The sequence below is a fragment of the Phodopus roborovskii genome, unplaced genomic scaffold (genome assembly GCF_943737965.1).
Source record: "Phodopus roborovskii unplaced genomic scaffold, PHOROB, whole genome shotgun sequence".
NCBI classification, from domain to species: Eukaryota; Metazoa; Chordata; class Mammalia; order Rodentia; family Cricetidae; genus Phodopus; species Phodopus roborovskii.
Window position 1 is genome coordinate 2,440,728 of NW_026126416.1, and position 25,514 is coordinate 2,466,241.

Sequence of the window (25,514 nt, forward strand, 5' to 3'; positions counted from 1 at the left end):
GACTTCTGACAGCTGACACATAATGATTTCCACTTTACTATAGAAAACAAGTAACAAAATTATAACCAGCTTCCAAGCAAGCTTTTTAAACCACTTAACACGGGGTACTTTAAGTAACTGGGCAGTGCCAGTGCCAAGGCCATAGCAATGATGACTTATTATTATGTACTTAGATGTCCTGCTCATTCAGTGCCCTCCTCCTGCTCCAAATGTAAAACATTTACTAAATGAACCCATGGGACATGGACGTGCAGACCGCACTGAACCGCTTACCTTGAAACTACTCTGGTCTTCACAGATCTCTCCGGTGGAAAAGGAAAGCCCACGCAGGAGTTCTTCTTCTGCTTATCAAATAACACTTCCATATTCACTTTGTGCTTAGGAAATGTAAGTTTATAGAGGCGATAAATACGATCAATAACTTTTGATCTACTTTGTACATCCTAAAAAAAAAAAAAAGAGAGAGAGAGAGAAAATTACTCTTGTTAAAAACTGGTAAGAGGGAGCTGGGGAAATGGATAGGTGGTTAAAAACACAGGCTGCTCTTCAAGAGGACCTGGGTTCAAGTCCCAGCACCCACATGGCAGCTCACAAGTGTCTGTAATTTCAGTTCCAGGGGATCTGGCATGCTCACACAGACATACATTTAAGCAAAGCACCAATGCATATTAAAGGCTCATGCCTTTAATCCCAGCACTCAGGATGCAGAGGCAGGTTGATCTCTGTGAGCTTGAGACCAGCCTGGTCCATAGGAGCTAATTCCAGGACGGTCTCCAAAGCCATAGACAAACCTTGTCTCCAAAAAACAAACAAACAAAAAACTAGTAAGAATTAAATTTCTCTCCGTAGGAAATCATGAATGATCAATACTATGCTTTCTGTTTTTAAGAATCAGGAGTAATGCTCTCTAACTTCAGCAGGTAGATTGATTTAAATTATTAACTAACTTGCAAGTTAGTTGTTAGGAAGACATACACTAAAAATTTGGTTACACTTTCTGGAATCCAGAAAGGAAAGACTTTGGTCAATCTACCCATCACGATTAGACACCAGGTCCTGTAGATGTTTCCAAAGAGAACCTCTTCCTGTCACTGACATGATTCCAGATGATGCTGGCAGATCTGCACTTGCCTCTTTCCTAACATCTCCCTTATTCACACATGTGCTCTCCCAAATGCTTTCTCTGTCAGCAGCCAGAGTGGCATAGGCGACGGACACAAAACTGTCCACAGTCAGTTCTAACCCAGCCAGAGCTGCATGGTCAGAGTCTGTCTCAAAATAAAAGGAAAAAAACAAAAAACAAAAAAAAACAAAACACACCTCGAACTGAAAATACTCTCTGGCAAAAATTCTTAAACTGGTTTCCAATCTACTCAGAAAAAAAAAAAAAAAAAAAAAAAAAAAAAAAAGCTATGGTTACTCTGTGCAACAGCTGTGCCAATAGGCTGGTGGTCTCGGCGCTAAAATGCCTGACATTTAAACATGGTAACAGCAGCAGGACAGGGTTAGGACAGTTACACAGACCTGGCACCACCCTAGCATGCTGGGATGTGTTTTTCTTCCCGGTGAATTGCCAGCAGGGTGCAGTAAATTCTACTTGCAGAGCTTAGCTCCCCCTACCCCTTTATTTAGATTGAGCTTCGGGGCAATGTGCAGTGTACTAAGTATGTGCTCTATGAATGAAACGGTTTCCCCCCCCCCCCCAGCCTCCGGGGCAGGTTCTTTATGATTAGAGAGAAACCCGTAGCGAATTCACTTTCATCATCAGGTTTGGACGCAAACAAGCTCTGCGCTAGTGTGGTAACTGAAGGAAGCACATACAAGTCAAAGGCATCAAGAGCCCAGGGCTTAGCACCACTCACGGGAGCCCAGTGCTCCGCCTTCAACAGCACAGACAGCAAGCAGCAAGTCCGCGTGAAAATGAGGGCACTCTTCTCGGCAAGCCTGTCGCCAGGCTTCTCTCGGTACACTTGCAAAAGCTCCAGCAGCGTCTCCACGCAATTCTCGGCATCACGCACTGCTGAGGTTGTCTTCTCGTACTTGAATAGAGCAGAATGCAATTAAAGCTTACAGTGAGCACATGCCTTTAAACAGTCTAACCGTGGAATAAAAGGCTAGAGCCGAACCTCTGCAGCTTCTGCGGCGAGTGAAAGGTTCAGTGACGGCGTTTTGTTATTCCCGATCCTGCATTTTACATACATTCCCGTCTTAATCATTTTACCACACCCGTTTTTTTTTTTTTTTTTTTTTTTTTTTTAACACTTTTAAAGTGAACTGGAGTCTGAATCAAGAGTGAGGGACAGAGAGAATATCCTGAAGGAGGTAGGTGGAAGGAAGCTTTTAGTAAAGTCTCACAAGGTGACTTTTCTGTGATTACTGTAGTAGAGCAGTGAAGAGAAGACACAGTTAGGTACCAGATCCCTGCCATCTTGAGAAGATGAAACTGCTGTTAAGATAACTACCTCTGTGCTCATCTTACAGGTGGAAAGCATGAAGCGCAGACGCTCTACAAAGGCTGCAACAACACAGATTGAGTCCAGCCTTTGGCACAGAGCTCTCACCCACCACCTCTCCTCGGCACAGAAGGGTGGCTCAGGTGGGTCAGGAGGAACTCTTTCCTCTGAATGCCCAGGCTCTGTGTAACTGCGGTTAAGTCCTAATGCCACATCTCCTCTGTAAAATGGGACAGGAACTACCTCAGAGAGCTACACAAAAGTAAACAACTCATAAAACACTAACATGTAGACAGTGAGTGGTAAACATGAGATGTCACGAGCAAAATAAATTAAATCATGTAACAAGTGGCATTCCCATATACAGCTATGCTAATATATTAAACTTGTTTTTGTTTTTTTTTTGAAACTCCCAGAAAGACTCTTGAACATAAATGAATTATTTAAAGACAGAAGCCTGATCTAATAATGAGCGAGCAAACAAAAAGTTCAGTTTGCAGGGTTAAAATGGAAAGCTACCTTTGCTAAGTTCAGCAGTACTTGAACAGCATATCCAACAGCTTCCATACAAGGGACGCTTCGGTTACAACTTCGGATCACGGCAAAGATTGTAGAAATGGCTCTACTTTCAGCCATGTTCTCGCAGCAAAGCGGAGACAATCTGGTAACGACCTCTGGGAGAGAAAACACACCAATGAACAAGGAAATTCACAGCAGCAAATCCAGACTTCAGGAAACACTGTAGGATTCTCCATCCATGGGAGAATGTGTTCCCACTCGTAACCGGGCACTAATGCAGGACACTGACCCAGGTGCTTCAGGGCGTCCAGAATGGCGGACAAGTGCTTGTAGGTCAGCAGGTGATGGAGTGCACGCTCCGTCCGTCTGTACAGCCTGTTCTCCTCCTCAACGCTCCTGTTGATGGCCCTAAGGCTCAGTCGGATAGCTTTAATTTCTGTACCATCGTTTTTCTTCCTCCAAGAATAGCCTCTCCACCATGCCTTAACAAACAGGTGCAAGAGAGTCATTTAAAAAACATGACAGCCAGTAGTGTTTTGAACCTATATTTGAACCGAGGCTGAGACTCAGATTATAATCTTGGGCTAAGACCAGACTTGAACTCACCTGAATTTTAATGACACTGCTATTGATTTTTTCCTGTCTTCTGCACAGGAGAAAGTGGTGCACTGCCTTCTGTATCACGGAGGCAGCCCTATTCTGCCGGCGTTGACATGCTTGAACTTCACGGTCCGTTTTTATGACCCGATGATACTGTTCAATACACCTCTTTTGTTGTAATCTTCTTCGAAACCATCTCTATTCAAAACATGGTTTTGCACTTTTATTTCACAGTACGTGTGAATAAAATACACACACACAAGGCCTATGAACATGTCTATGCACATATGTTCACATATGTATGCAGATATATATGCAAAAAAAAATGAATACCACTTTGTGGTATTGTTTCCCCACCCCACTTGGAGCAAGTCCTTCCAGCTCTTGTTGGGCATATGTATGAATCCTACCAAACTCTGACGCATGTTTTCTATCCCAGTATTTTATATATAAATGTAATCAATATTTGCAAAATGGAAAATTTCCCCTATAAATTACAACATGGCTTTCAAATACAAAAATGGGCTAAGTGTGTTAAAATATTTTAAATAGTAGACAATACTCAGGTAAGAACTTAAATGGCCAATAAACGTGGAAGAAAACTAGACATGGCAGTAAACAAGTAAACCCTAAACAAAAATGTGATTCAATCTATCCCGATTCAATCAGAATGTCTGTGGAGGCCACTGCCGGACAAGGACGTAGAGAAACCAGTATCTACAGAGTGGGGGTGGGAGAGAAGAGTTTCATTGGTGGGTGATCACTCATCATATCTCTGGCTCACAAGACAGTGACCAGTCTCTCATCCTTAACTCACCCCGTGAGCCGTCACCTGGCAATCCAAATGCTCTGTGACCTTACCTACGTGCACTGAATAAGAGAGGGCAGAGGACTAGCTAACCTGAATAGCGATGACTGAATCAATGTGCTCCCGAGCCCTCCTCACTGTCACGTGGATTCTGTACGCTCGCTGGATTCTAAGAGCACACATGTGACAGTATGCAGCTGCCGTAAAGTGGAGAAGTCGGATTCTGGCTTTCTGTTCTGAAACCTGAAGTACAGAGAGAGAAAAAAATTCAATAGAAAAACAGGCAAAACACATTTAAATACTTTAAAGCAGAAAGAAGTAGTTTGACTAAGCATATAAAATTACATACACAAAATGTAGCAACTGTAGTTAATTCATAGTCATTTTCACTTTAATTCAAAGTAATTATAATCCTCTACTATACAATAGTTCTAATATAACATATAACAAGATACAAAAGCAGAATTTGGGGGCTTTACTAAAAAATTACCCAGCTTTTTAAAGCCAGATCTCAAGGAGAAGTGCGTATAAGGTTTGTAAAGATTACAGCATTCCAAGCAGAGATGTCAAGACAGAGACAGGGAAGCTGGCACATTTCATTTCTCCAGCATCAGAGAACACAGCACCAGAAGAGGGAGGCTCTCGTGGTAAAAGCTTTCTGCCGCGAGACCTTGGACTTGAGATTTCTAATTAGATTTGATGAATGCAAGATCTCTCCCTTTAAACTTCAAATCGAATTACTTGTTTCCTATGCAGGAGTTCACATATCCTTAGCCTTCCTTCAAGAAAAGAATCCTTCTTAGTGAAGATGTGGCCATTGCAGGGTTGGTTCTTAGAGATGCTGGACAGTAACCAAAGGCCACTCACGTGAAAATTAGCCTCCTCCACACACAAAGCTCACGCACTGCTGGCAGCTCTTGTTAAGTGTTAGTGCATTAAAAATTTTTTAAAAAAATCCATCTCATACCTCTGGGGTGACCATTCCTGGGAAGAAACAGGATCACAAAATGACAACAAATCACCGTTAGATGGCTGTGTGAGCTGATTTGAGTTAATGACTCCATTAATTTTCACAGTGGTCTCCAAAATCCAAACTTTATCACCACTTCACATCAAATAATTTTACTCTAAAACACTTACTCCTTTCCTTACTAACCAGCCACACGCCAGTGCTTGTAAAGTGAGTGTAGACTTTTTAAAATTGATCTATTTTTACCTTCTCACACTTCGCAGCCACCCTGGTTTGCATGTCTCTGTATGATCAAGACAACGGATCTCTGCTGTAGAAAAGACTGTGTTCCCTTATAACCTCTAACCTGGGCCTGTAACGAGCAGGCAGACCGAGGTCTTCATGAGGGAAAAGGCCCAAGTAACATTAAGAGGTAGGAATGCGATTTCAAACTGTTAGAAGTTCTCGAGTTTTGCTTTCACAGTCTGAGACTGAATGCCCCATTTCATGGACATGGGAAGCTGATAAAAAAAAACATTACTTCTAGAACCATACATACAGATAGATCTATAGCACAAACTAGGGACGCACAAGCTAGGGTCAATAGCTATCAGATGCCCCTCCCCTTTCCACTCTGTGTTAGTGAGGGTAAGAATGAAAATAGCATCACTAAAGGACAGGCAGGCTGGGTAAAAGCACAGAGGTCACGGGCCATTCACCACAGGAAGAGTGAGGAGATGGCGGGTGCACTGGTCCATTCATCACAGGAAGAGTGAGGAGATGGCGGGTGCACTGGGCCATTCACCACAGGAAGAGTGAGGAGATGGCGGGTGCACTGGTCCATTCACCACAGGAAGAGTGAGGAGATGGCGGGTGCACTGGGCCATTCATCACAGGAAGAGTGAGGAGATGGCGGGTGCACTGGGCCATTCACCACAGGAAGAGTGAGGAGATGGCGGGTGCACTGGTCCATTCACCACAGGAAGAGTGGGGAGATGGCGGGTGCACTGGGCCATTCATCACAGGAAGAGTGAGGAGATGGCGCACTGGTTAAGGGCACCCGCTGCTCTTACAGAGCAGGTTCAAATCCCGGCACTGACAATGGTGGCTTACATCCTTCTGCAACTCCAGTTTCAAGGGATCTAGCATGTCCCTGTGACCTATCCGGCTCCTGCAGGCATGTGGTACACACATATATACTAGGCGCGCACACACACACAGACACACACACACACAGAAATTAAATAAATATTAAAGGAAGGACTACACAGCATGCCGAGCGCCTTCCTTGGACTGCTCAGTCATATAACATCTCCAGAAACAAGTTTAGGCAATTGAAAGTGTATGGTCAGAATCCATTTATGCTAAGTTGGCTTTACAAATTACCATTACCCACAAACCAGTGCCAGGCAAGTTAGTACTCTAAATAATTTCTAGAATTTAACATGATCATAGCAACAGCAACTACCACATAAGTTCATTATCCAGCGTCTGCCTGGCATATATGAAGTGCCAGTAGTCAGAGTAAAAATAATCGTGGGTATGTAGCTAGAGTGAATATATGAACATAAATCATGTATGCAAAATTTAATTTTGATACATAGAGTTTTTTAAAAGCTATATTTAGTAACAGGTCATGGTCACGGCAGTAACTCTAAAACGGTAAAATACTTTAAACAGAGCAACTACAGTTTAGAAAGCAAGTTATGAGGTATTTGACTTCTACTATACAAAACATATCTCTGCTTTCTCGAAGCATACTTTATTTTCACTGTAATCATGAAAATTTCAATTCCGAGACCATATTACTTAATACACACACACTCACCATACTTGCAAAATCATATTGTTATGAGTCAACGTAATTTTAAATGGACTATAAAACAGATGTGTGTAAAACAAACGCACCGTTCAACCTTTAACGTTCTTTCTGTTTTATTTCCTGACATGGGTCTGTGCAAATGAGTTGACTTTTACTCATACTTACTTTTAAAATCGCCTTCTCACGAGCTACTCTTGCAAGGAGTGTGGATCTCCATTTCCTCTGAATTACAATTGCCGATGCTCTCATCTTCAAGAACCTGAAAAGTAGATTAGAAAGTAGAAGTCAGTTTAATCTGGGCAGTGTTGCCCCCACAACACTGAGGAAGAAGGAACAAGTAAGAAAGGCAATGACGTAACACGCAGACACGGACTTCGTACCTTAGCTCCAAGGGTTGGATTTTCACACATATACAATGAGAACCAGTTTTGCAATTAACAGTCTCCTATTGTACAAAATATGAACTCTGAAATCCAATAGGACAAAGAATTCTGTACATTTCTCAAGCCTTATTAGGAATTAGAAGAGTTACTGGAAAAAGAAGCAGTGGCTGAAATAAAATCAAAGGCAAAAGGGACATGACTGGAGAAGAAAGATCGATCGGTTCTGGGACACGACCTTGAAACTGAATAAAAGGAAAATGACGAGCCGTTCTTAACATCAGGATTCTTAGGAAGTGAGGCTGAGAACCAGGGAGGAAAGCTCACCACTTTTGGTGCAGAAAACACAAGCATATACCTTAATACTGACAGTAAACATCACCTACGAAGTAACCCACTTCCCCAGTAGTGCTGGACAAGGAGATGCCCAGGCTCTGGAGGTCCCTTTAGTGAATTCTAAGCAACTACTGATGTGTGGTTCATCAGTTCTGGGTAAAGGAAAATCCTACACTATGGCATCAGAAAAAAATAGAGATACCTAGTAAAATTTTCTGAACATTTTGACATTAAGTAGTAATAGAAACATAAACACTGGAAGGACAGGCTGATAACAGGCTATTTCACCATTAAGAAGGAAAATAATACACCACATAATAGAAACAAAACCCAGACTGCTCAATCAGTAAAGTGTCTGCTGTGCAAGCATTAAGGACCTGAATTCAGATCCTGGGCACCCATGTAAAGCCCGACATAGCTGTGCATGCCTGTAACCTAGCACCGAGGTGTGGAGACAGATATATCCAGATCTTACTAGGGTCCTGTTGTAGCTAACTTAAGAGTTTGGTGGAAAGCCCTATATCAAAAGAACAAGTGGACAGTGATAACTCATCTCCCCCTGTCACCCACACATCATACACACACACACACACAGTACTTGCCAGTGGCTAAATCAACAAAGAACGTAGAAATAAATACTGGACCATTTCACTCACTTTCTAATCACATAAATACTTTTTACTAAATTTATATTATCCAAGTTATACTTTACATGGAAACTAAGCTCAAAAGATGTATTTTGTGTGAAAACACACATTTTTAAAACTATGTAAATTGAACATAGCAATCATTAAAAGAAAATAAGCAGTGTTACTTTACCTAGGATCCTACACACTTCCAAGAGTTATAATACATTACCTCATTCTCTCCATCTTGGCACAGAAGTATCCTTGAATAACTTTAGCAGCTTTTACTAAAGCTAGATATCTCTTGCGTGCTCTCCAACACCTATACCAGGCTTGAATCCTGCAGGCAGCTTCCACTTTGGATAAGTATTTCTTAGCTTTACATTTCCTCCATCCAGCCTACATCAAGCATATAAATACAATAAGGATACAGTAATATGGCCTAAGATTACAAACTAGAAAGATCTTATGCAATTGATATTCCATTAATTGAGTATATGAAAACAGTTAATATGCAGTTAATTGGAAAAACATTAATTGTGAAAATCAAGTCGGACTCTGCCTCTTTACTAGACAGACACGCGGTGAGCCTTGCAACGGCAGTGGCTATTATTACAATAGCATTATGTGCTGGACGCATTTTATGGCTGGCTGCCAGACCACCACTTCAGCACAGCCTAATCTGCTGCAGTTTAAAACAGTAAGCTATGCATGATCTGTGGAAAATCAGACAGACACTCACTGTCCTCGGCAGACCCTGAAGGACAGAGATGAGATAAACTCCGCTTTCTGGAGAAAGCGAGAAAGAGAGCAATAGCTCCCTCCCCAAGTTCGTTCATCCTTGGTTATGCAGTCTGCCCGCAGCAGAACTTTGAAAGTCAAATACCTCCCCAAGCCTCTACTTGTGTAAAATACGGCTGGGTTGCCTTCCCAAGAGATTAGTTTGGCTTTCCTCTCATGCAGCTGATGCGATCCTTAACTACAACTAAAACACCCAGTGATTCACGGCATCTGGGATTTGAGCTCACTTCCTGTTCCCCCCCCACACACACACACACCCCAGTCCTGGGCTTGTAGATACCAATGTTCTCGGTTTCTCCTTTCTTTCTTAGGATCGTGGAGACTGTGCTCAATACTCTTGAGCTCTTGTGTTCTCCAGATCCAAGCCTCTTCTTCCTAGACACCCTTCCACAGGTCCAACTGCCAGTATGTTTTAAAAGACGTGCACATCAAACTAAAAACCCCACTGCTCTTCTGACCTCCAGACACAGTGACATCCTGCTGGGACACCTGGGACACGCTACAGTCTCACACCCTTGCATCTCATCCCTGTGGCCATGAAGGGAGTATCTGCTGAATTGCTACCGATTTATTTCCTTTCAAAACTGACCTATAATAATAATAATGCTGTACCGCCACGAAAACATACACGTATTTCTTTGCTCAATAAGCGGCTTTAGCGCGTGCATTCGGCAGTGACTCTAGCGTGAAGGCCAGGTGCTTCTGGGGCACCGTACTCACCCGGGAGCCTCTTTCACACTCCGCACGCCTCCTTGCTGTAAAGGCTCTAAAATGCTTCTGTATAATCACGGCAGCCGCGTGCTGCTGCCGAATTTGTTTTGTGGTGTTCAGACCCTGGAAATGCATCTGCGTAACAGTTTCTTCCTTGTGTGCACTGAGCAGGAGAGCTTGCTGTCTCCTTTTATTTGCCCGATACTTTTCTTGTATTGCTTTTGCTGCCCACCGAAGCTGCTGGTAGAAACGGCGCTGCCTATGCATCCTATATCTGCTTTGTATTGTTATGGCAGCAGCACTGTGTTTTTCTTTTGGGAACTGGCTCGCCTTCACTCCTGTCTGTGCACTTTGACTGACCGCAGCAGAATCCCACTGTCCGGTGTGCCCGCTAAGTTTTTCTCTCTGCAGTTTTGCAGCTCTGTATGCTCGATAATGCTGCTGAATTATGATCGAGGCGCGTTTCCAAGTGTGAAACCTGACATATGTTCTGTGCATCCTAAAAGTAGCCTGGATAAGAACTGCAGCCTTGTGCATTTCTTGTAACTTCCTTTTCACCGCCAGTCTCCGATAAGATGACTGTATTGTAATGGCTGCCTTCCGTAACTCCAAGAATTGGCGCAATTCACTCTTGGTGTAAATGGTGGCTCGGTATTTCCTCTGAACAAATATAGCAGCTTTTCTGAGAGTAATGAATCTCCTCCTTACTACTAAAGCTCTAAATTTACTCTGAATAAGGGTTGCAGAAGAATGCATGGTCTTCAACTGACTTCTGGTTTTCATCCCCCTGAAGGCGGCCTGAAGGATCACAGCAGCATGTCTTTGTCTGACGAAAAGCTGCCTCTGCAGTTTTGCGGCTCTGTGTGCTTGGTATCGCTTCTGGATCGCAGCCGAGGCCTGCTTCAGACCCCGGTACCTCACGAAGGCTCGGTGCATTCTGAAGGTGGCCTGGATCACAGTGGCAGCCTTGTGCATCTCCTGCACCCTTTTCCTGGCCGCCCATCCTCTGTATGATGACTGGATTTTAACGACTGCCCTCAACAGAAACTGTTGGCGGTTCCTGGTGTGAAGATTTGCGCGGAACTGTCTCTGGATCCAAACAACAGTCTTCCTGAGGGAGAGGAATTTTCTTCTCGTGAGTAGAGTTCTGTACCTCCTCTGAATGAGAGTGGCGGCTACATGCATAGCTTTCAGGCGTCTCCTAGCTTTTAGTCCCCTAAAGGCAGCCTGAATGAGTATTACGGAGCGTCTCAGTCTACGGTACCTCTGGAACTGAATGCTTCTTTCTCTCTCTGCTCGGAATCTCTGCTGTATGATTCTTGTCGCCTCCTGTAGCCTATGAAAGTACGTTTGCTGTCTGTATCTCCTGAAGTGAGACTGAATGAGTGTGGCTGCCACGTGCATCTTTCTTGCAGCCCGCCGAACCCTCGCTCCTCTGACACCTGCCTGAAGGGTTCTAACGGCCTGCAGAGTTGACAGGTACTTCTTGCGCTCAGTTTTACCTAGACAATATGCTCTGAATCTCCTCTGAATCACAACAGCTGCTCTTCTCATCCCGAGGTACCTTACTCTCGATTGGTGCATCTTAAACATGGCTTTAATAAGTGTGGCCGCCACGTGCATGTGTCGAATGTGCCTTCTCACTCTAACACCTCTATACACAGCTTGGACTTTAACTGCTGCTCCCCTTAAGGTAAGATAGTCCTGACGCTGCTGGGCTGTAATTTTAGTGTTCCGATACCATCTCTGAATCATGACAGCTGAAGCTCTGCAGCTCTTGAATCTCTTCTGGATTCTGTAAGCTCTAAATTTAGACTGTAGGGTGATGGCTGCTTTGCTGCCCTCTTTTATTCGCTTCCTTGCTTCCATACCACGGTAAGCCGCCTGTAAAGTTACTATGGCTGCTTTTGTTTTCAAATATAAATGGCGCTGTTCTTTTCCAGCTTTGTGGGTCCTGTAGAACACCTGAATGCGCACAGCAGCTGCTCTCGTGGCCTTCCACTTCCTCCGCTGAACATGCATTCTGTAATATGACTGTATGAGGGCAGCGCATTCACGCTGCCTCTGCATCTGTCTTCTCAGGGTCCTTCCTTTCCATGTGGCCTGAAGGACCAGGGCTGCGCGACGGAGCTCAAGGTACTCCAAGCGCTGCCTCTTCCCCGCAGTCCATGCCCTGGCACGCTGCTGGATGACTACTGCTGCTGCTCTTAGTAGCTGAAACCGTTTCAGGGCCAGGACCATTCTAAAAGTAGACTGGATCCTCACTGCAGCCTCATGCTCCCTCCGGAGCCGCTGCCGAACCCTCCAGCCACGGTAGGCGGACTGGAGACAAACCACAGCCACTCTTGTCATGAGAAATTGTGTTCGCACATCATGGGCAATCTTGCGTGCCCTGTACCATCTCTGAATCTTCAAAGCAGACTGAAGCAGAGTTTGGAATTTCACCCTCTGACTGTAGCCTCTAAAAACCCTCTGAATTGTAACAGCGGCTGCAGACTGCCACTTGATTACCTGGCGCACTTGGTGGCCTCTGAAAGCTGCCTGCAAACAAATGGCTGCTTCCCTGACCTGCAAGAATTTCTTCCTTTGCCTGACTTGTGCTCTGTGGGCTCGGTAGAAATTCTGAATGGCAAGGGCTGCCTTGCACATCCTCAGGTACCGCTGCCTCATTTTCCTCATTCTGAAGTAAGCCTGTAGGGAAACGGCAGCTTTGCTTCGCAGCCTCATCTGCCTCCGGGCCAGGCATCCTCTAAAATACGCTTGCAGTTTGATACAGGATTCGCGCAGCTGCGTGTATTCCTTTCTCTTTTGCTTGGTCAGCCGCTGGGAGCGGTACCGCTGCTGGATGAAGAGTGCAGCCGCTCTTAAATGTAAATACTGCTTACGTGTCTGCTTCATTCTGACAATGGACTGCAGCTTTATTGTGGCCTCTCTGAAGCTCTGAAATTTCTTCCTGGATACATAAGCCCGATAATACGACTGAATCTTTACAACGGATTTTAAAGTATGACTAAACGTTTTCCTGGCTTGCATTCCTCTAAATGCCGACTGGAGAATGATGACTGAAGACCGTGTTTTCTGGTAAGATTCCAGAGCCTTCCTGGCTGAAACGGAAGCTCGGAAACGAGTCTGAATTACAACAGCTGCTTCCTTCACCCTTCTGTATTTCTGTAATTGTTGATGTTTTCTTATGTGCGCTTGCAACCTGATCACAATCTTTTTAAGGTTTAAAAATCGAACTCTTTCCCGTCTCATTCTCCAATAGGACTGAAGAACACAGGCAGCTCGAACTTGCCTGTGTGAATTGCGAGCCTTCATCCTCCTGAATGCAGCCTGCAGTCGGACGGCGGCGGCTTTTTTCTGAAGATAGTCGGTGCGTGCTAGCTTCCCCTTCCGATATGCCCTGTAGTGCCTCTGGAGAGTCAAGACAGCGTGTTTCCTTCTCTGGTAAAATTTCTGGGCTTGAAAGCGCCGAAATCTTCTCTGGATGGCCACAACACAAGATCTGATATGAATATACCTCTGCACTTGCCTGTGCCTTCTATACCATGACTGTATCACAATAGCAGATCGTTCTCTGGCTTGTTTCCTGAGATGCCACTCTCTAAATGCCCGCTGCAACGTCACTGCAGCCTGAGTTTGTAACTGCAGCTTCCGTCGTTTCCACCTTCTGAACACGCACTGGATTACGAGGGTGGACCGTTTCAGCATCTTAAATCTACATTGATCTTGTTTTCTTCTTACGCACGCACGCCAACGCCTCTGAACAGTAACTGCGGCCCAAAGATAACGCTTGTAAGCCCTAAGAGCGATTTTCATTCTTATCCTGGACTGAAGGATGACTGAGTAGTATTTCAACTTCAGAAACTGTTTTCTGGTGGAGTATCTTCTCCAATAAGCCTGAGAAGGGTAAGAAAGGAAACGAAGTCAAGCAGGCGGAGCTTTCTGAACTGAACACTCAAAAATGCTCATTGTTCTAGCATTCTGATTTAAAGTGACCATGCTGAGCTAGAGGGATGGCTCAGTCACCCAGGTCCAGACAACCTGAGTCTGGATCCCAGCACCCACATCAGGCAGCTCACCATATTCCAAATGTTAAAATGCTCTAAAAGGGAAGGAAAAGGAAACGTGCTTAATTGGCTTCTTGACGTCAAAGCCAATAACTGTTGACAAGTAGTCATTGTAGGAGGTCGTCCAGAGACGCTAAGCACGATCTTGCTCACACACACAGTTTTGGAATCTCATCAGGCCACTGCCTAAGGTAATGTAAGGGATAGTCATGTCTCTAAGCTCCAGTAAACTCAATGGCTCCTTAAGTTAGGCTGAGCCGGGATAGCTTTTAGTCTGTTGTCGGTGCACTATCCAGGGTGAGTGGACATTTGTTAGGAAAAGTCACAGAACAATGGATCCTCAAAGAAATTAACGAAGTTAAGTTGGGAGATGCAGCGGGGCACCTTGGGGAGGTGTGAGACAGTGAGAGAATAAAATAAAATAAATCCAGTTTCCAATAAAATGGAAAAATGGATGAACATCTAGACTCAATGAAAATAAGAATGTCAGATAAACAGTTAAGCCAGATCTATAACAAGCAAACAAGATCAAAACAGTACTTTAAAAGTATGTTTAGGGCTGGAAGAAGAAGCTCATCAGTTAAGAGCACTTGATACTCTTGCAGAGGACCTGGCTGGCTTTGGTCCCAAGCACCCACATGGTCACTCACAACTGCTGAGAACTCAGCTCCAAGGGATCTAATGTCCTCTTCCATCCTCAAACCATCCCAGGAAACAGAAAAGAGACACTGTCAAGTTCCCTCTTTCTATGAACCCTAATCCCAAACCAAATAAACACATCAAAACCAATGTCTTCTCAATGAACATAGATACAAATGTTCTCAATGACATGCTTGTAAAGAGAATTCAGGAACACATCAAAAGGGACACCTTTTTCTTTCCTTTTTATGACTTGTGATTTACTTGTCCTACTTGAGGATTCTACATGCTCCATGGTTTCCTATTTAAAATTAGGACCCATGATAAAAATACATTTGCTTTACAAAATTCCCGCAAGAAAATAAAGACAAGATACCAACGGGAAGAAATCATCAGCCAGTTACTGCCAAAGCCCTAAATCTCCACCTACTAGCTGTCCAGCTTTCAAGTGAAGAGCAAGAGTAAATAGCTATTAATTATCAACAAAATTAAATCAACACTGTCCCATACGCTGCTACATATCAAAGTTATTAAGAAACTTTCCAATTATTTACATTAGTGTGAAATTACATGCCGTGATCTCTTGGTAAAGGAGGCAATTACATGGGTATCCATTTTGCGAGAAACCACCAGGATCTATAATGATGTTGCATGCAACCTTCCATGTTATTTCACTTTTTAAAAAGATTCGGGAGACAATTCATGGAACTCATCTAGCATCTTGAGTAGACAGAATCAAAGCTTTTAAATTTCTAAGAGAGATACATTTACTGGGCAAAAAAAAAAAAAAAAGTTTCAGTGGTATTTACAAGGGACGCATGTAAACGGCATACCTTGTTAGAATTCATTATAAAAACCAATTGGTATCCGTGTATAAAACACTTTTGTCTTTAAGACAAAAATAATGTAAGGAGTCTATAACCTGTTGCAAGCACTGTTTCTGCAACAAGTCAACGGGGCTGGAGAGGAGAATGTGCACTTTTCTCAGAAAAGAGAAGTTCCCAGGATTCAAAGTAAAGGGGAGCACAACAGCATGGCATGCCAGAACTTTCCGTGGACTCAAAGACTGCACGGCTCGAATGCAAACCAACATGGCCAGAGCTTCAACGAGTCAGCCTTATGCTGAGCGCAGCGGCACTCGGCAGATAGCATGGAGGCGGCGTGTGCCCAGGCGACTGGGCAGTCGGGCCCCTGTATCCTCCAGCCTCACACCCTTCCGTTCATACCAATGGCGGAAAGGAAACACCCAAGGAAGCATGCAAGTTTCTGGGCCATGCAGACACTTTCCATGCCACTGTCCCCTGAACACTCCACACACCACTTACCTAACACTAGGGCCCATGAAGAAGCTTTGGATGGTTTGAAATGTGTGGGAGGAAGTACAGAGGTACAGAGGTTATGTGAAAATACCTCCAGGTCTGGGTATCTGCGTGGGGCTCCAGGAACAGTCCGACACACCAAGGGACAACACTATTTGAAAATGAGTCTGGGGAATATTCTATCACACATTTCCTTCTAAGGTTTAAAAAAAAAAAAAAAAAAAAGCACGAAGACGCTTTAAGCTTAGCTGTAATCCCAGAGTGTCCCACCTGAATAAGCGATGCTGATTTTCTCTGAAGTCTGGCCAGCTTCTCAATTTTCAGTATTCTCAGGTGTCTACGTGCCAAAAATCTTCGCCAACATTTTTGAATGACCAGAGCTGCATCGGCCTGTTTCTGCAATCTTCGTCTGGTTAGAAAACTGAGAACAAATGACTGAATAATTCTGGCAGCTTTATCTCTTTCCTTTACAAGGAAAAGGAAAGAAAAAAAAAAAAAAAAAAAAAAAAAAGGAACAAATTTGAGTTGTCTGTTACTTAACAACATGAAGCAAGACTGATGCCCTTTGTGTCACTATCTGGAGCACCCCACATCAAAGGGTAGGCTCCAGGGACTCTAGCAATACATGCCAATTATTAGTCAACAACCACTGGTGGGCGCTGTCTGCACTGCACGGGAGTTTCCTCGGTGTGCGAACACAACTATGGCATAGAACAAACTGTTATTCTAAAATACGAAAAGGGCAACCAACAGATTAACACAAATACCAAGAACCAGGAAAGGGCCATGCAGTACATCATAGCACTGAGGAGGAAATAATAAACAATTCTGAACTCGGGACAGAGGGATGACGCCTACCACAGTGGCCAGACCGTCACCCAGCATTTTTAGGGCCTCTGCTAAGCACGTGACTGCGAATAAAATTCAGCTAGATGCACACCACTAAGATAATGGTAACTGATGGAAAGATTTTTAGAAATGATACAGCTCAGAAATATAGACTGTTTGGATCAAAAATTTAAAACACCAAGGGCATCTTGGATGTAAGAGACTAAAGTAAAATGATGTGGGGGGGAATACATTGCAAGAATTAGCTAGAAAACTCCCCTAAGCTAAGGGCTACTGTGCCCACATCTGCCAGTATTGACCCTCTGCAAAGCATGCCGTCGTTTTTAACGCTGTTCCTACTGTCCCATCATCCAGCTGACAGCTTATTTCCCCCAGACATGGACCAAATACTATGACTTCATTTAATTTGGAGTTTGTGTCTACCTAATGGATAGGAAAAACCAACAGGCTGAACTTTCCCGATTGTCTGCCTGCCAGTTTGTTGCCACGCAGCTTAAGTGACTCTAATGTCAACAGAGGGTTTGTACTAGTTATAATAACAACAACATAAAAGGTAAACTCTGGAAGCTGAAAAGACATCTCAGGATGAACCTCATCAGCCTAGCAGCTCAGGAAATGCCTATGAAAATCGGGAGGGGAAGCTATGCAATGCTCCTAATATATATAGAGATGTCACCATCGCCGTGGGAGAGTGGGGATGTGGCTAGCACGAGAAAGGACGCATAAGAAGTGATCAGATTAACCAATAAAATTAGCCTTTCTGGTGGCTCATCCTGGTTGTCAACATGCCTGGATCCGAGCTGCACTCAAGCCCAAGCAGCACCAGAAAAGCACAACCGAGACAGTTTCCGGTCTCTGGAGACGGGGGCAGAGCACAGCAGGAAAAGGGAAGAGGTAAGGCAAGGACCCCAAGCTTATCCTTCACAAACTTACAAGCAGAGGAGTCATCTATGGCCTCCAGCACATTATGTGGAGGGCAGGCAGGGGATGGAAGGTACATTAGTACCCTCTATTTATATCTCTGCTTCCTAAGACTGTATGTAATTAATAAGCCATCTCAACCACATCTATTTGTGAAATTTACTGAGATCCTATAAAATGCTGTTTTCTTTTTCCACAGTTACCTGATGAAGTTTTAGGTCCCTTTTCAGTTTATGTTTTCTCCAAGTTGCCTGTATAAGTCGGGCAGCTCTTATTTCTTTACGGAGATCCAAAAGCCTTGCACAAAGAAATGACAAATAGGTAATAACCACCTAAGGAAGACACAAAAGAGGAAAGTAAAGCTTCAAGAGGGAACAAGGACTCACTGTCAACCTCTGGGCCTCATTAAGAGCGATTATCAGCTGGCCATGGTGGCTTTCCCTCCTTCAGGAGGTAAAGGAAGGCTGATCTCTTGAGTTTGAGGCGACTTGGTCTACACAGTGAGTTCCAGGACAGCCAGGTCTGCCCAAAGAAACCCTGTCTCCAAGCACAAAACACAAAGGGCGACGATGAAGAAATCACTCACTGACCTTTTCATCTGGAATCGTGTTTGACATGTCTGCATGATGAATCATAGCAGGTATTCCTCCAAGATCTCTGGCTGCACATCTCACTAGATGGAAATTTTTCTTTTCATTTTCTAGAAGCTCTTTGTATAGCTCTGGAGTGCTTTCTGTTAAGTACGCAAGAGACAAAGAGGTGAGCGCAGCCAGAAGTCGGACACGGCAAAGAAAGCGACTACGTAATCAAACCAAAGGGACCGACCGTGGTCAAGTGCTTCAAGAGACAGATCCAGACAGCCCCCGTCAGATTCGGACGAAGAATTCAATACCACTGAGCCAGTTTGTGCACAGGACACGGACTGCGTAGTGCGCTGGCATATGGCGTCAAAAGGCACATAGCACGGGTGGTAATGGTGGATCAGGTAACACAGTACACGGCCGTCTGAGAAGGACACTGTAAAATTCTCCACCTGCGTGCAAATACCAGAGAGGCAATCAGGTCTAATTGGATGTCAGCAGAAACAACATTTAGTCTTTTTGTTTCCTTACAAGAGCTAAAGGCGTTATTAACTGGTAACGTAGGTAGACAGTGCTAACACCAGCCCAGTCACACCCAAATTTTTGGTTCTTAAATAACATTTCGAAAGTAGGTTTGATTATAGGTATTACTGTCCTTGGTTGGATAGCATCTCTCAGAATACTGCCCTTTCCAGAACCTCAGAATATGACTTTATTTAAAAAAGAAAAAATAACAGAGAGATACAGATAGAAAACACAGAACACTGTGTGATGGTTAAGGAAGGGACTGAACTAATGCAGGTTCAAATAAGCCTTTAAAGAGACTATGGACTGACCAACACCTTGTCTTTGGGCTTCTGGCCTCTACAACTGTTGAAAGAATAAAACTGTATATTAAGTCAACCATGCACAGTCATGTATTATGGCAGGCTTTGGGAAGCCATAAGACTTATAGAAAATGAACCACTCTCTTAATGGAAAAAAACATATTCAGGCTAAGTTCCAACATCTCCATCAATCATAAAACCTGTTCCATCCTCACAGCCCATACACAGCACTGGAATGGATGCGGATACCAAGGTTATTTGTCACGTGGTCAATCTGAAATATGACGGTCTTCCCTTAGGAACGTTACTCAGTGCTTCAGCGCTACATTTGAGGGCGACGTCAAACAAGAAAGTCAAAGAAAAGCAGGAAATACAAAAAAGCATGTAGATCATGAGGACAGAAGGGGCAGATTCAAGAAGGTGGGATCACTGTTCATCCTCAGCTGAGAATTAGCGCCTCAGCACTGGCGGTGAGCAACCAGACAGAGCCACTATCCACTTCACAGGCGGAAACAGGTTTCAGCTACATTCACAACTAATCATCAGTCATGTGTTTAATGCCAAAGGAGCTAATTGCAACATTGGCCAGCCATACAGCTAGCCACGTTCCTAGTGGCATGTCTTTGAGGTGTAACAGTTCACTATGTCCCTAGGGACATAGTTCAATATTCCTTATCAGGGAGCTTGTATGTATGTGGGAAGGTTTCTCAAGGATTTGTACTTCAAAGGCTGTATCATACCCAAAGTATCAACCTGACCATCATTATAAGACTCAACCAAAGCCTGTTACCCCTTTCTGCATGGTGTTTCTTTGGATGTTACTATATAGTAATGTCAGGATTTCCATGCCCCAACCCTGTAGTATCTGCCATCAAAATGTTTCTTTAATTTTGTGGACAGAATGTAACACATATATATCACTGTAGCCTACTGAGTCATCCCCCACCCCACTTTCACCATCTCACCCTTCCGATTCGGTGTCAAATGTGTATATATGTATGTGTGTATATTAATATGTTGCCATATATATGAATTTAAATTCAGATTTAACATAGTGGACAATGCAACATTTGCCTTTCGTAAAGATTTTCATATTTCTTGGGGATTACTGCACACTCTTCAACTGATTGGTGATTGATTGCATAACAGGTTGATTGCATACAAACTACAAGATGATAATCATTCTCCTGAGAAACAATTTGCTAACAATGAAATGTGCATAGCATGTGTGTACGCAGACAGGGCTAAATATTTAAGGAATGCGGGAAAAGATTTATGTGTATTTGTTAGACTTTAACCAAGGTTTGTTAAATTTAGACCAAGAACAGAAATACCAACCTGCTTATCGTAGAAGGCACAAACGGCATTTACCCACTCCACCAACAACTTAACACTGTCTCCATAGTGTTCAAAGCACCCGCTAAGCCTTCTGTCGCTTTGCTTATTAGCACCAGCCCGAGAATGGCGCGATACGGCAGACATTGCTCTTTTTATATTGTATGTGTGTTTTAGGAAATCAATTTCTTCCTTTAATTGATCCACATTAAGGGAAACATCCACCTGAAAAGTACAAAAACGTCAAATGCATTTTTATCTTTTTCATATTTCCTTTTTTTGACCCTCAAAATTTAACATAACTGTTTGTGTAAAAAGAAACTGAAGATGGAAAAACAGCCTAATCAGAAATGTTGGCCAACGAGGCTGAAGGGACAGCTCAGGAGGCAAAGGCCCACTGCAGAGTCATGAAACCCCAAGCACAGATCACCAGCACCCACGCCCAAGCCAGGCACAGCAGAATACTTGCCACCCTGTTTCTAGCTGAGCAGAGACAGATTTATCTTGGGAACTTGCTAGCTGGACAGTCTAGCCAAGTCAGTGAGCCTCAAGTTCAATAAATGACTTTGTATCAAAAAAAAAAAAAAAAAAAAAAAAACCACACACAAAAACAAAGCAAGCAAACAAACAAAAAAAAAAAAAAAAAAAAAACCAAAAAAACAAAAACCACAAAAAAGCCCAAGTGAGCAACTGAGGAAAACATCCATCATTATCCTCTTACCTCTCCACACATAAACATAATAAACTCCACACATAAACTTAATAAACATTTAACACATGCACAAACACACACACACACACACACACACACACACACACACACACACACACACAGAGGACTTTTTCTTAAACCCCCCCAAAAAAACTACCTAAAATATGTATTTTAGCACAAAAACTCTATTTTTAGTGACAAATAGTTCCTACACATAAATGACAGAAATGTTTAGTGGTTAAAAATATGGAATTTGGGGCTAAAGAGAAGGCTCAGCCATCAAAGGCTAGACTCACAACTAAAAACTATGGAATTAAGGTGTATATAAATCTAGGTTCTACATTTAGCTCTATTTCTTCTAAGATGGAAACTTTAGCTTCGGTTCTTTTATGAGGAAGGAAGCAATATTTACAATGTCTATAGTGTAAAGGATTAAATAATTGGGAAACATAAAGCAATCACCACAGTTCCTAGCATAAAGTCTAAAAAGTGATAGTGAGTATTGCCAGTTTTCACTTCATTAAAAGTAATTTTAGCAATCGACATTCAAAATAAATTTCAAAAAACGCATGCTGAACGTACAGTACCTGAAAAGCAAATGCTATTTTCCAAAGCAGCCCGAGCGTTTTTTCTCTGTGTCTATCTACGATATCCTTAGACAAGATAGTGTTTCCTACAAGTGAAAGGCAGTGTGTTAGCACGATCTAGGCACGCATCGAAGTTGAGCAAGGACGCTACATTTTATCCCTGTTCAGTTTTTACCGTGCTCATCAGTTAGTGGAACCCCTCGTGACTTGAGGACCTGAAGAACAATGTCAACGTTGTGCATCTTTTGAACCCGACTTATTGCAGGGATCCTGAGTTTCTTTGACAGACTCCAGTTCTGTGTGAGAAGTTCCATGGTTCGCCTAGCAGGAAAAGAAATTTTCAATGAAGCTTCTGCTTACGTGTCCAAGTTCACTTGAATCAAGTCACAAAACTATGGACACCTTAAGGACAAAATGGCTCCCAGAAGCTACTCCAAGCTTCCGCTGTTTGAGTTAGCAAACGGGATTATTTTTCATCCCGTGTGTCTGGAGGATTGAAATCTACAAATACCGAGAAAGTAAAGCACAAGACACTTGCACATATGAACAAACCAGCAGACTTCCACGCAGTTAAGACGGAAGCAAATGCGGAGGGGAAGAGTTTGGCAGGAAAATGCGGGGCAGGTTTCAAGATACGGGATAGTCCACACACCGAGCAAGCGCTTGCTTCTCTTGTTTCTGTCATCAAGCAAATCCCGTACTTTAGGCATTAACCGCTCCTACCCTTTTACTTTACAAAAAGGGATCAAGACTTGGACAAGTTAAGTGAACTTGGTCACACAGCGAGCAAATAATGACAGAAGGAAGATGAGAGCTGAAATCAGTTTCCATGTCATAGCAGATCACTATATCTGAGAACCTACCTAAAAAGAGATACATCAGAATTTGAAATCCACCTCCCTATAGCATCTACTACTCATTTTATCATTCATAAGTAAAATGGATACAATTAAAAGCAGCCTAAAGGGATGAGGCGCTCATAAATCCACTGCTGACACAAAACATTATTAACTGTTCAATACTTAAATCAGTTTCATGTCCTTCATGACTAGAGTTCTGAGACACTGGGAGCTCCCATCCACAGATCCTGGTCCCATGAGCAGCAGAGAAAACAAAAATGTGTCGCATAACTCAAAGAGAAATGTCAGGCAGTATTTTTAAAAATCGTGAACTTATTGCATTATAGACTATATTTAAAATATTAGTTTAGAAAATGACACTATTTCAAAAACAATTTGGCCTAGCCCATTAAGCAAAACTGTAACTTCTACTTACACAAGGCGCACCCCACATTGCAGGTCCACAGCAAGATTCGTAACAGCAAAATCAAATTCGTCAAGTGGTGTCTGCATGTGGCTCACAGGCAATCCCAACAGGCTAAGGTGGCGAGAAAGGTCACCTTCGCCACTCAGGAAATCCCGCGAAAAGGCTAGGAGAAGTTCTTTACTGGCCTGTTAACAGAGAGCAAGTATTACGTCTCAATATTACAATTTTATTTATGATAACAGCAAATCTTCAAACCATCCTCTGCTTGCAGAAATAACATGAGGAGGATAGAGATTGCCTATGACCAAGGCAAATGCAAGTTCACATTTCCAATTCAAGACCTCATGAAAAACTGTTCACAACTAAGGAAGGTATTTCCCCCGAAGTTAATCCCACAGCAGCATAACACAGTTAATTCTCAAATCAAAATTAGAAGCAAAAGTGAATGGGAAACTGTCTTCAACTAAATCAGGCATTTTAAGTCGGGGGGGGGGGTTTCAACTCTACAAATACACTGTAGTAAGAAAGAAAATGAGACATGAATGAATACACGGATAAACCGAGCCCTACACAGATTCCCAATCCTGTTCCACTTCCCAGCGTGTTCACTGGAACCCAAACAGTTTTTTACGTCAGAGAACATAGCCACACCAAAGCAAGACGAAGTTTTGTAAGTAAAATAAAAGAATGGCACCTTGAATTCAGCATCTTTACAAAAGAGACAAGGGTCGTGATCAATGAGTCTGGAGATTTTAGCGTAGTCAAGGAAACACACCAACAACAGTAATTTTTTCAACGTGAACTTAGACAATGCTGCTTCGTGACCTTAAAGTACAAACGAGCAAAACAGTGAGTCTATCTGTGAAAGGCAATGATAATCATACATTAGCAAAAATGGCGGCAGATAACACCTAAATCATCACGTGCTTTTTCTTAGCAATTTACAGGCAGGAGTCAATCAAATATCTCTACAGCACAAGTACTATTTAATGTGTCCGATCCATGGAAGAGGGAACACAATGGCATTTAGCTGGCCTCATGAAACAGGTATTTAATGAACAACGTACTACCATAAGCAAGCACCATCCTAGGTGCTACACAGGAAGCAGCCAATTGAAACAAACACAGTCCCCATAGGACTTACAACCTACTGGGGTGAGACAGTGGGCAGAGATGGCGAGAGATAGAAACAGCGACTGGGGAAAGGGAAAGGTGCGAGGAGAAGCAAACCTAGTCCAAACGGAGAGCGAGGTGCGAGCTAAGAGGGACGGGACACTAACAAGACACTCACCGTCTCGAAACAGGAGGGGAACGGCGGGGTGTCTGTACTCGGCTGCTAGATCAGGGCTCCAAAGTAAGCGATTTAGAATGAACATAGCCAACCCTGTGACATCGCTGTTATCTGCCAGAGGGATCAGTTCCCCATAAACCGTCTGCAAAGAGAAGGCGGCGAGGAGAGGCCAGGGTTACACCAGCCGGCCGTGAGGGGGAGGCGCCAAGCAGCTGCTGGAGGCGAGCAGGCTCCTGTCCTGTAAGGTATACAAAAGGCCACAGAGGCGACGCCACCGGCTGCAACATGCCTGACAAATGACACCCTGACACTGTGCACACAGCCTGCATGCACTTACAGTGCGTGTGAGAGACTCCGAAACGAAGAAAAGACGATCTGACTCATCATCTAAGAAAGCCACTCACAGTTTAATTATTTTTTTCAGTCTCAATCGAGGACATACCAAGTATAGGCAGACTGCTCAAATTTAGCAACTGTCTTAGGAAGTATGCCGGTAAAATAAAACAGAAACCTAATTAAACTTTTACAACAGTTAATGAGAAAGTTACCTATGAATAACCTGGGTTTTTATTATTCCTGTTACAAGCTATCGTGTGATGATGATGCAATTGTGCATGTAATGGCGCCTGTGTGAAAAAGCAATGGGATAGAATCTGCAAGTAGTTTTGATTTGCACTTCCCTGGTGCAGCAAGGCTGCTGAACGATTCTTTAAGTGTGCCCTGGGCACTTGAGTTTCCTCTACTGAGGATTCTACTTAGGTCTGTGCCCCATGTTTTAAGTGGACCACTTGGTTTGCTGGTATCTAGTTTCTGGAGTTGATTACGTATTTGGATGTTAGTCCTCTTCTGGATGTGGAGTTGGTAAAATTCTCTTTTCCATTTAGTCACCAGAACAAACCCCTCTCAGTCAACTGATGGGAGCTTAGGAAGTCAGAGACCGAGGCAGCAAGTTCAGGACCCCTGTGGGTCTGCACCAGGGCCTGTGTGCAAGCATGTATTACAGGTTCCAGTCTGGTATGTTTATGAGGCTACGGAGTGTGTGAAGAATGAACGGCTCTCTGACTCTTCTGCCTGCTCTGGGCTCTTCCCCCTCCATTGCTTTGCCTTGTCCA

At 43.4% G+C, this 25,514-nt stretch overlaps 1 protein-coding gene across 1 annotated transcript in view; it reads right to left on the reverse strand.

Moving 5' to 3' along the window:
* The window catches only part of Aspm (assembly factor for spindle microtubules), a 37,654-nt gene that overhangs the window by 1,631 nt on the left and 10,509 nt on the right, over positions 1-25,514 (reverse strand). The window contains 23 exon segments of the mRNA XM_051183178.1: positions 274-443; positions 1,863-2,039; positions 2,973-3,127; positions 3,262-3,454; positions 3,579-3,770; positions 4,474-4,623; positions 5,521-5,586; positions 5,588-5,627; positions 5,629-5,731; positions 7,325-7,410; positions 8,726-8,892; positions 10,015-10,306; positions 10,382-13,905; positions 16,304-16,498; positions 18,007-18,135; positions 18,394-18,536; positions 18,629-18,836; positions 20,550-20,771; positions 21,846-21,931; positions 22,021-22,166; positions 23,121-23,296; positions 23,806-23,936; positions 24,403-24,544. Coding sequence (XP_051039135.1) covers positions 274-443; positions 1,863-2,039; positions 2,973-3,127; positions 3,262-3,454; positions 3,579-3,770; positions 4,474-4,623; positions 5,521-5,586; positions 5,588-5,627; positions 5,629-5,731; positions 7,325-7,410; positions 8,726-8,892; positions 10,015-10,306; positions 10,382-13,905; positions 16,304-16,498; positions 18,007-18,135; positions 18,394-18,536; positions 18,629-18,836; positions 20,550-20,771; positions 21,846-21,931; positions 22,021-22,166; positions 23,121-23,296; positions 23,806-23,936; positions 24,403-24,544 — 6,893 coding nt within the window.